This window comes from Notothenia coriiceps, unplaced genomic scaffold, assembly GCF_000735185.1.
Source record: "Notothenia coriiceps isolate Sejong01 unplaced genomic scaffold, NC01 NC01_scaffold00000464, whole genome shotgun sequence".
Lineage (NCBI taxonomy): Eukaryota > Metazoa > Chordata > Actinopteri > Perciformes > Nototheniidae > Notothenia > Notothenia coriiceps.
The window spans coordinates 72,215-83,264 of NW_011333165.1; the positions used below are offsets into that span (position 1 = coordinate 72,215).

Below are 11,050 nucleotides of genomic sequence, written 5' to 3' on the forward strand. Positions count from 1 at the left end.
ACACATTGAACGTGGTAATTATTCGAGAATTAACTAAGGGCTGATTTTGGATAGCTTAGCAGAGGGAATGCAACCGGAAGTTCGCCTCAAACGCGCAGCCTTGTGGGTAATGTAAGGTGCAGGCGGCACAGCATGCTGAGCACGGAGGGAGGACTGCTGGTGAAAAAATAGCTTCCGCAGTTCCGTCAGCTGGCGAGGTTGAAGGTTTACTAAGTGTACGCTGTTGGCATGTTGAACGCTTGTTTTTGTCGTAACAAGGTTGGGTAACGAGCGAGGTAACTACGCCAGCACTGCAGCTCTTCCTTTGCTTACAAGAGGAGCGACATGAGTCTGGACGAGCATTCACTGCTTGCGCTGTCCTGGAGGAAGCTGTACCTCAGCCGAGCCAAGCTGAAGGCTTCCAGCCGGACATCAGCGCTGCTTTCTGGATTTGCTATGGTAACATATGTCTCCCAAACATCTTCCTACTTGTAGATTTAGCATGCATGTATCCTTATGCTGAGCACATTTGTTTGTCGTGGAAAGTAACTACATTTGCTCAAGTACTGTAATACAATTTGAGGTAAGCTACTTGTACTTGTGTTGAGTATTTACATCTGAATGCTACTAGTTTCTTCTCCACTACATTTCAGGGGGATTTTGTTTTGTTTTTCTGCACTTAATGTATTTGAAACCTTAAGTTACTAGTATGCATATTATGATTATTCCAAAAATATAATGCATAAATTAATTATGGATGAAGATAACACCCAAACCCTTGGTGAATAGACAAGCTTTACAGCAGTATATATATATAGTGAGAAATAAGCCCCACCTTTACCTGCTGCATCATTAAAGTGAGGCTGACTGCTTTCTGGTTTTGCCACGGTAACATACTGTATGTCTTAAAAACATACTCTTACTCTTTTGTAGTTAAATCACAGCTAAAGTCTGAACTCCTTTTGCTCAAAATAATCTATAATTTATTAATGCAGTGGTGTAAAGTAAAAACATGTACTCAAGCACTTTACCAAGTTACAATTGTGATGTACTAAACATGAGAATGTCCATCCGTATGCTACTTTTTACTTCTAATCCATGTTATTTCAGTGGGAAATTGTACACTTGTACTCCACTACATTCATTAGATACATTAATGTACTAGTTCCTTTGCAGATTTAGATTTTTAGTACAAAACAACAAATGAAGATTAAGATACAACTGTTAAGCTCCACCTTTTTATTGTGTTATCTGAAATGGACCATTATGTATGTACTTTAACTCTGATTCTTTAAATATATGTTGTATTGCTTATGCTTTTGTACTTTATAGCTACATATGTACAATTTTGAATAGCTAGAGGGTGACCATTCAGATGTTCTTTAAATAGTTGGTAAAGATGGTATTCTGATGATTGTTATGAGACACATGTTGTGTGAATGGACAATAGAGTTTCTATACTATCTCATGTGATGAAGTTGTTTTCCTGTTCTCTTACTATTCCTTCTCACTCACAAATCTGCTGTAATGCACTCGATGCTCTATAACATAATGTATATTATACTGTTGATTGTTTGTGACTGGGAATTTTAAATGCTTGATTTACACAGGAGGCATCTGAGCAATAACTTGGAGTCCTGTGTTTTTAACTTATCTCGTATAATAAAGCCGTTTCCTCTTCTATTCCTTCTTTCCAGGTGGCCATGGTAGAAGTGCAGCTGGACAACAGCTACCCTTACCCCCCTGCTCTCCTCATTGCCTTCAGTGCCTGCACCACTGTGCTTGTAGCTGTTCACCTGTTCGCTCTGATGGTCAGCACCTGCATTCTGCCCAATATAGAGGCTGTCAGCAATGTCCACAACCTCAACTCTGTGCACGAGTCGCCACACGTACGAATGCACCGACACATTGAACTGGCGTGGGCTTTCTCTACAGTAATAGGTACATTACTCTTCCTAGCCGAGGTGGTTTTACTTTGCTGGGTCAAATTTTTGCCTGTTAAGCCCAACAAGTCCAGCAATAGTACAGTTTCAGCTGGTGTGGCTGCTGCTATTACCTCCACATCTATCATGGTCCCCTTCGGTTTAATCTTCATTGTCTTTGCGGTGCATTTCTACCGCTCCTTGGTAAGCCATAAGACGGACAGACAGTTTCAGGAGCTGGAGGAGCTTTCTAATCTCACCAGGCTACAAAACGAGCTGGACAACAGAGGGGAGCGTTCCATCCTGCAGTCCCCAAGCTCACACTTCCCATAGTGAAGTATGGTGGATATGTGTCCATGGAACTCTAGTCTGCATGGGGTATCACTAAGACAGAAGCCACATGATTGACTTCTTTTTTTCTTTCGGGAATAAAGATATCTTACCTCTTTATTGTAAATTAACTTACTTAAAAATACTTTTAGGAAACACGTTGGGTCAACTGTGAACTCGCAAATCTGCCGTGACGCACGGGAAGTTATTTCAATTGTTTTATGTTATTCTGTTGATTGTTTGGACCATGTGATACAAGACACATTTTCTTTTGAACAGACAATCAACTTTTATTTTCAATCCTATATAAAAAAAGTTGTTTCCTTTTCTCTTTCTATTCCTCTCACTTGTAAAGACATATTGTATTGTGAACATTGAAAGTCTTAATTGGAGACTTAACACTGGAGGCATTTCAACCATAACTTGAAATCCTGTCTGCTGCCTGCTGAATTTATTAACCTGTTAATATTTGTTAATACACTTTGGTTGTGTTTTTTTAAACTACAAGGTAACTCTTTACTCTAAACTGTACATTTATTGTAATGTCCATCAACATTTTTTGTAATGCTTGCTGTTAGTGTTGACTGACTCAACAGCTCCTAAAACTACAGTATTATTAGTATAATATATTTGCTGACGTGACGTCAAAACACACTCTATTTTGACAAGTGGCAATCAGAATTTCTAAAATAAATTGAATGTACTATTTGAAAATATTGTATTTTGAATGTTATCTTTGCCGCTTACTTTCAAACACTTACGCAAGTTAAACACATCAAATTTAGAATGCCTTTCATATTAAAATGTACTTCATGACTTAATGTTATATACTGTAACATGTTAACCATCACCTATGCTGGATAACTAACCAAGTCAGCCCCGTCTAATGATGATTTGTCATAATTACCCTCTTGGCTTTTCACAATTTACATTTTTAGAGAGAGGAAAGAAAATTAGCAGTCCTGATGGAGTAATTGTTATTATTAGGGACACGTGTTTCTCTGTGCGTCATTTTGTAAAGTCTGAGCACTCCACTTGTCTCTTAAATCCTGAATTAGCATGTTGCTTTCATCATTGACTCGTCATTACCCATGAAGTGCTTTTCAATCATTCTGGTACTTATCCAAATTAAATTTAGCTTAGGTTTTCATCTCGACAATTTAGAAGAAGGGATTTATCTGAGTTAGCAGTCTGTATTGGAAGAGATAGTTCAGAAGTACAAATTCATGTAGTTTGATGTTGATAGGTGCCATCATTGTCAGAGTTCAGTGTATGCTAAATATTTGGTCAGTCCAATAGTCTTGGTATAAGACTTCAATTATATCCCTTGTGTTTTTGAAATATCAATAGATGTTTTGCTTGGCTCCACAGATAAGAACGGACAGAAGGTGTAAATAAAAACAAGCTGAAAATGCCATCATGCCATTTATTATCTGTTTTCTGTTAGTGTGTTGTGGAGTGGAAGCTTGCTGTTGATCGTCTCAAGGTAGGCTTCCTCGGATTCCTTTAAAACCAACTGCATATCCACCAGACGTACCTTAAAGAAAGAACATGTTCATACACAATAAAACGTTAAAAGAAAACTTGATTTGTTGACCATGATTGTTTAATCTTGTGACATAAGTGGAGAGAGAGTGTCTGCAATCGCTGCAAATCACAATGCAGATGTTTTACCTGTGGAATTTGACACTTTGATGGTGTTGGTGCTTCATTCCTCCCAAAATCAGACAGGGTCCCACATTTTGCTACTCCATCCAACCAAATGCCTTCATAGAGCTGGCCTTTGTCAGAGTAGTAAAACTTTCCATCGCCGTTCTTCTTGCCTTCTCCCCAGGTGCCTTCATACCAGTTTCCATTTGCTTGGAAACAAGTCCGAAAGTACCATTTAAAAATCCACCATCTTGACCAACTATAATGTAATCTATTTGAGATGTTAACAATGTATGTGAACCCAGTGTTCTTACCACATCGGATGATGCCCTGTCCATGGTTCTTATCCTTCATCCACTCTCCCTCATAGATATCCCTGCTCTCGTAGTACATCCTTCCCCATCCACTCCGTTGGTTCTCACTCCACTCCCCTTCATAAACTGCTAAGTTATTGTAGAGGTACATCCCATACCCCTGAAGAGATAGAAAAGAACACATAACATATCTCAGAGCGTGAATACATCTGAGATTGTGCATGAACACTATAGAATACGTACATGCTTCTTTCCATGTTTCCATTCACCACAGTACTTCTTTGCCAACTCCTTTGTTTCTGGGAGCAGTACACTGTAGGTACCATATCCATCGGGTTTTCCACATTTCCACTCTCCATGATAAATGGCACCAGACTTTTTCCAGACCTGAGTTCCCTTCCCTTTCAAACAAATAAGCAAATAAGTTATCTAGTGTGGTCAAAGTGTGTCATGCTCCATAAACTGTGGTTCATAAATGTCCTTGTAGTTTAGTAGAAGCTCACATCAGAGGAATCTCACCGTGCTTTTTGTTGTCTTGCCACTCTCCAGTGTATTCATTTCCGATGACAGAGAATATTGTGTGCCGCAGTCCACATTTCTGTGACTTAATATCCAGTAATGCTCTACTTTTTTTAGATGTTTGAAGATATGGCATGGCTGGGCGTAGCTTGATGAAAACCCTGTAACATAGTCAGATAACATGTTACAACCATGAAGCAGTAAACCTAGGAGTGACCTTTTAAAACTATAATAACAACACATTGCTCTTTATTTCATGCTGAATATACAATTTATAAACAGAACTGTGTGAATATTTGAGAAAAAAATTACCAAAATACAGAATTGTTTAAACAAAACACAATATTCACATGTTACTACATATAATTAAAGCATTTGTATTTATTTTATTGGATATACATGATTTCAGCAGTGCTGATACAAATAGATCATGCAAAAACATGAAAAAAGTAAGTACTGTATATTCTGTTCTCTACTGATGTTCATTAAAATAACAGTGATTAACCCATTAATGCATTACCAATTATAATCCAGTCATAAAATATACATGAATCAAAAATGGGCCATTCTGCATTAAGAGTCTTTTTACTTTGGGTAACTGTTACTTTTAGTTTGATCTTGAAACTCTTTTGAATGCAGGACTCTTAGCAGTAACATAGTATGTATACACTGTGTTGTAACTACTTAATCCTCAGTAAAGTATCTACATTTTTGTCCAACCACTGCATTTACAATACTTTTAATACAAAATATTTTCAAAAGAGCAGGTTAGCCACAAGCACATGTTATGCTAACATAATAACTAGCTAGTTAATGGTGTTAGTTAACGTTAGCTTCAATACAGTGTAATTGACAACGACCACGTTAGGATGATACTTATACCTTAGCGATGTGTCCAAGCGGATGATTTACTTAAACTCAATCCGCCTGTAAACTCAGGCCATGTAACTACCGAATTAATAAAAAAACATATTAGCTAACCCGGCTAGCCGCACTAACTTTCCTAGCTTGGGTCTGCAACAGCATTCACTGTATCCTAGCAACAGAATTGTGTACTCTAGTCTAGTTGATGCCGAGTCTGAATGTTAAAACCTATACAGTCTATGGTTAAAACATAAGAGATAAGCAGTGGAGGGAGAAGTAATCAGATGATTTAATAAATCAAATTTAACAATACTAAAATGTGAAAATACTCAGTCACAAGTACAAGTACTGCATTCAAATGTGTACTTAAGCACAAGTAAAAAAAGTATTGGCATCAAAATACTTTAAGTAGGCCTTCAAAAGTTATGCAGAATGGGCCATTTAAACACCAGATATTTTTGTTTTAAAATTATTGATACATCAATGCAGTCTTGCACTTGGTAAACAAAACAATATTTGGAAAACACTGCTTGGTAGCTTAGCCTATAATAATATATGATAATGTACGTGTCGATTTATATTTTTGTATTAACCTAAATCTATAAGGTAACTACATTTGTAAAATAAATGTAGTAGAGTAAAAAGTACAAATGTGCCAACAAAATTTAGTGGAGTTAAAGTATAAAGTAGTATTATTTGAAAATACTCAAGTAATGTCCCATAATGTGCCACAATGTTTTACTTAAGTAGATATACTTAGTTACATCACACCACTGAACATAATTATGTACTTTAGTTGGTGCTGTGTTAAAGTTAAACAGTGTGTGTCTGGAGGGAGTAACTGATGCCAAAGTCATGTTTATGTTAATTGTTCTTAAATTGTATGTTATTACTTAAACCTATGCAGTGGTGGAAAGTATCTAAGTACATTATACTAAAGTACTGTACTTGAGTAAAAAGTTGAGGTACTACTTACTTGAGATATTTAATTTTGTTATCTTCTATTCCACTTCAATTCAGAGGTAAATGATGTACTTTTACTCCACTACATTTATTTTTTGTACCTTTAGTTACTTTGCAGATTTGGATTAATGATGTGAAATATAATCAACACTAAACTCCGACTTTATGTACACCTGGAGTCAAATTCAGAAACTACCCTGCAGCATACAAAGTACATAAAATACGTTGCACCTTTACTAACACCTTAATGCATCAACATTTATAATTTAAAAAAACAAACATAATAGGCCTATATGATTAGAAATGAGTATAATGAGTAGGCTACTTTTCATTTTGGTCCTTTATAATTTGATGCCAATACTTTTGCACTTTTAACTAACATTTTGAATGCAGAAATTGTAATTGTAACAGAGTATTCTGATCTGAGTATTTCTTCCACCTCTGTGTATTATTAGTTTAATGCTCTACCATAGACAGTGTTCAACCTATGGTTTAACAACAGTGGTGCGCATGCGCCCTGCAGCCCGTTTAAAACGGCTCCTCCTGAGTGGGCAGACAGTCAGACCCTAGGTGAGAGCCAGCTAGTGGAGCCATCCTCCTTCATAATCAGCTGTTGTGCCACAATGTCCAAACCGAGGTTTCAGACGGAGTGGGAGGAAATGGACGAGGAATATCAACAACTACAGGTGACACTAAAACCAGTAAATCATTAATGGTAGCCTGCTGGTCGGATAGCATGTCGTGGATGGCACTGACAGCTACTACGTTAGTTTGGATGGCTCCTTCCTATTCGCCATTCATTCTCAGCTCACCCGTAAACGCAGCTTTTTCAGCCAATAACTTTGCTGTTGGAAGCAAAATTGTATTTAAGGGATGGACAAATGTCAGGATGTGTTAACATCTTTGAATTGTGAGTAACACCCGTGTTTTTCTGCAGCTAATGTTAGCAGCAGGTTACTTGTGTTGCTGCTAGGCGGCTAATGAGCAGCTACAGTAACTTAGCTAACAATTGAATTATTCTTGAATTAATTCTATTGAACTTACTAAGAAATGTGTTAAGGTAACTTCACGCTATGGCTTTGTTTGAGAACACCATTTTGCAGAAGTCATTGAATACATCATCATCCTTTACCATTACCACACTAGCTCACGTTGGCTAGCTAGCTAACTTGAAACAACAACATAAGTGGTCAATAATAGGAAGAGATACAGCTCCCCTTTTTAGGTTAAAATAAAGCATCATGATGGTGTTGTGGCACGATCACCCTTCTGCCTATGCTAGTACCAGACAAATAAGACCTGTGATGCCATCAAAATGTAAAATCTGCAGCTGCTCCATTGGGAAAGAGAATGAAGGTGACTGTGTCAACTGTTTGGGGATGTTCCAAAATACAGCCAACATGTATTAGTGCAAAGAAACAGCCTACAGTTGCTTTTCCTCAGATCGCATATTTGTACATCTGTGTATTAGCTCCTAACCATATTCTGTCTGCGGGCTTTAAGAGACTTAGTGAATTACACACTGTTGATTGCCCTCTGGACCTTCTAAATAATCACAATTCCTATGATCGGCCTTGTTGTCCATTAAGAGTTTTTTTTTTTTAGGATTGGCAAAGCTTTGTATATACCATTATTTGGTCATGTATTTTCATTGGAATATATAATTCCATGCATAGTTTTCCCATCAGTAGTGCTTGTATTGTGATACATTTGTGGCTGCAGATTGAAACATTTGCATTTTTCTCCCAATAACGAAGAATCACTCTACACTTTTGTCCTTACACATGTTCTCCACAATTTTGTTGTTTGTTTGATAACTAGGAAACTCACAAAGTGTACAGACAAAAACTTGAGGAGCTCACCAGCCTTCAGACAACATGCAGCAGCGCCATCAGTAAACAGAAAAAATGCCTGAAAGACCTAAGGTGGAGTTTGACGAAGTAAGTGTTCTCTGATCAAGACAGAAAACGTCATGATCCTTTAACAGCTTGGTTTCCTGAACGACACTCTTTATCAGTGAACTTGTTTATTATCAGTTTGTGATTCATCACATTCATCAGCCTCTTTTAGAAGATACACCTTTTTTTATACTTTCTTTGAATAAGTGGTCTTTTAGTTTTGATTTTAGTGCTTTTGTTGGGGACACTTTCTTTTAGTATATGTACATGCTATTAAAAAGTTATGATCTCTATGTGCCTTCGAGATCAAAGATATTTCTTCTTGCTCTTATTTCCTTTTCCATTAATGATCATTTTGGTTTTTTCTCCAAAGGTGTTCCAAAACATGTGACGAGCAAGAACTGAAACTAATAGCGGATATGAAAACACAAATAAAAGATAAAGAAAATGTGTTCTTTGATATGGAAGCGTATTTGCCGAAGAAAAACGGGTCAGTACTTTGTGCATGGCAACACTTCACATTACAGACGTGTTGTATTACTTATTGTTTTTCCATTTGTGTGTGTTTTTCAGACTGTACCTGAATCTGGTCCTGGGCAGTGTGAACGTAACGCTTCTCAGCAACCAGGCAAAGTAAGTCGAGTATTCAGTGTGAAAAATATGGTTTGTTTTTTGTGTATTTATCACCTTCTTTTTTACCTTCTTTTTAATTGATAGATTTGCCTATAAAGACGAGTATGAGAAGTTCAAGCTTTATATGACAATAATCCTGATGTTTGGAGCAATAAGCCTCTTCTTCCTCAACTACCGGTGAGAGAATGTTTCTGCATATTGTTTTCTTTAAATAATACAAATGTTAAAGGTGGTTTTATTATATTAATTTTCTCCATTTGTTTAGAGTCACTGATGAAATCTTCAACTTTTTGCTGGTGTGGTACTACTGCACATTGACTATACGGGAAAGCATCCTCATGAGCAATGGCTCCAGGTGTGTTGTGTGTCAACCCTGAGGCACTGCATTCTGACTTGGAATTGTAATAGTTAATTATTATAGGGAAAAGTATTTTTGAAATGGCTAGGTTGTTCAATGGTAAATGTCTTCTTCTGCTTTTCAGGATCTACGGTTGGTGGGTGTTTCACCATTATGTCTCCACCTTTCTGTCGGGTGTGATGCTCACATGGTGAGTTTTTGGCTTAGTTTGTTTCTTTCAGCCGTTATATTTGTACTTTTATTTTGTACAATCCCACACAGGTGAGCGACTTCTGAGACAACAAGCGCTCCAGTTTTGTTTTTGTTTACCCGTATGTTTTTTTTCCCCCAGGCCAGAGGGACCAGTGTATCAGATGTTCAGAAGCCAGTTCCTCGCTTTCTGCATTTATCAGAGTAAGAATTTCATTTGTTTACTCGACTTCGAAGCAGCTTCTCTTTAGGAAGTCTGTTTGGCCGGACCATTTCAGAATAATGTATTTTCCTTATATTGTTGTTACCCAAACATGAGGGAGTTCATCCTGGAAAAGCAGTATTCACTTTTTTGAGATTAAAAGTAGTTTGAAGGGGTAACAGAAATCCATCTTTTTGTTGCGACTATCTTGTAGCTAAATATCTATGTCACATGTTTTTCGCTGACTGTGGTCATGTGTAGCCACATGTGGGGATACTTGAGGCGCTCTGGCATGTGCTGTCTCTGTGTTACATCATCCGTGACAGACACCAGATTTGACGGATAAAGGACAATTGTTGTTACATATCTGGAACTCTGGTATGAATTGCATTTTACGACATTTTATTGTTGGGAATGTGTCATCATGACATTTCTAGATATCAGTGACTGTGACTAAATGTTGTGTAAATGTATTTAGAGGAAGTGTACACAACCTTCCTCATACTAAAAGCTGACACTGAAAGACTCCTTTCTAGTGGATACATGGGTCTTGATTTATGAAGATTTTCTTAATTAATTATCAGGATTTGTTGCATTAATTATTGTATACTCTGGACACTGATAGCCTGCATTGTTGCATCTGAAATACAACAGTTGCATTGTTAACATTTCTTCTCCCCAGATTAGAGAAGTAATTATTTCTCACACGCTGGTGGTTACAGTTGTTGCCAACATCAAATGTACATCATGATGTGAGGACTTCGTGACATTGCTCTTTGGTCGGGGGTTTGGGTGATAAAACAAATGAATAAAAAAAATAGATGTTCCTCTTTAAAAAAACAAGAAGCCACCTACAAATACAGCTATTTATTTTTGTTTTGAGGACATAAGGAACATATTTCACTTTTAGCTTCATGTTATAGGTTGCTGTCCATTTTTAGGACTTTTGCTGCAACAGCTTAAAAGTGGATTAACTGTTTTTCACGCAACAATGGCAGAAAATGCTGTTTCCAGATACTATTTTATTTGTTACATATTCTTCTTTCTGACACAGAAAGAAGAATATGTAACAAATAAAATAGTATCTGGAAACAGCAGTATTCAAACAACTATTTGCTTTGGTATATGTGGTGAAGGCAAAGACACTTTGCCTTCACCACATATACCAAAGCAAATTCCTGGTATGTGTAAATACCTGGAATAAAACCGATTCTGTAATCAAATAATCT

General features: G+C 37.1%; 3 protein-coding genes across 3 annotated transcripts in view; 2 read left to right on the plus strand and 1 right to left on the minus strand.

The window, feature by feature from the left end:
* The first annotated feature begins 20 nt into the window (after positions 1 to 20).
* orai1b (ORAI calcium release-activated calcium modulator 1b) lies at positions 21 to 3,808 on the plus strand. The gene is made up of 2 exons (XM_010780296.1): positions 21 to 438; positions 1,677 to 3,808. The coding sequence occupies exons 1-2, from the start codon at positions 325 to 327 to the stop codon at positions 2,232 to 2,234; spliced, it is 672 nt and encodes a 223-aa protein (XP_010778598.1). The 5' UTR covers positions 21 to 324; the 3' UTR covers positions 2,235 to 3,808.
* Positions 3,636 to 5,725, minus strand: morn3 (MORN repeat containing 3). The gene is made up of 6 exons (XM_010780286.1): positions 5,597 to 5,725; positions 4,715 to 4,875; positions 4,439 to 4,596; positions 4,196 to 4,355; positions 3,906 to 4,090; positions 3,636 to 3,768 (listed from the first exon to the last, which is right to left on the minus strand). Exons 2-6 carry the CDS (start codon positions 4,848 to 4,850, stop codon positions 3,661 to 3,663), a joined length of 747 nt encoding a protein of 248 aa, XP_010778588.1. The 5' UTR covers positions 4,851 to 4,875; positions 5,597 to 5,725; the 3' UTR covers positions 3,636 to 3,660.
* A 1,369-nt stretch (positions 5,726 to 7,094) lies between these two features.
* tmem120b (transmembrane protein 120B) overlaps positions 7,095 to 11,050 on the plus strand; it is a 7,302-nt gene continuing 3,346 nt past the window's right edge. Inside the window, exons 1-8 of the mRNA XM_010780318.1 lie at positions 7,095 to 7,227; positions 8,363 to 8,481; positions 8,813 to 8,929; positions 9,013 to 9,072; positions 9,157 to 9,249; positions 9,338 to 9,427; positions 9,555 to 9,620; positions 9,762 to 9,823. Of these exons, the coding sequence (XP_010778620.1) occupies positions 7,165 to 7,227; positions 8,363 to 8,481; positions 8,813 to 8,929; positions 9,013 to 9,072; positions 9,157 to 9,249; positions 9,338 to 9,427; positions 9,555 to 9,620; positions 9,762 to 9,823 (670 nt within the window). The 5' untranslated portion in view covers positions 7,095 to 7,164. The remainder of the gene's footprint in view (positions 7,228 to 8,362; positions 8,482 to 8,812; positions 8,930 to 9,012; positions 9,073 to 9,156; positions 9,250 to 9,337; positions 9,428 to 9,554; positions 9,621 to 9,761; positions 9,824 to 11,050) is intronic.

Excerpts from the sequence above, each read along its gene's own strand:
- morn3 (XM_010780286.1), bottom strand. The coding sequence starts at position 4,850 with ATGCCATATCTTCAAACATCTAAAAAAAGTAGAGCATTACTGGATATT. Across the intron at positions 4,356-4,438 it reads GGAAACATGGAAAGAAGCAT|GGGTATGGGATGTACCTCTA; the intron begins GTACGTATTCTA and ends CTATCTCTTCAG. Across the intron at positions 4,091-4,195 it reads ACAGGGCATCATCCGATGTG|CAAATGGAAACTGGTATGAA; the intron begins GTAAGAACACTG and ends CTTGTTTCCAAG.
- orai1b (XM_010780296.1), top strand. The coding sequence starts at position 325 with ATGAGTCTGGACGAGCATTCACTGCTTGCGCTGTCCTGGAGGAAGCTG. Across the intron at positions 439-1,676 it reads TGCTTTCTGGATTTGCTATG|GTGGCCATGGTAGAAGTGCA; the intron begins GTAACATATGTC and ends CCTTCTTTCCAG.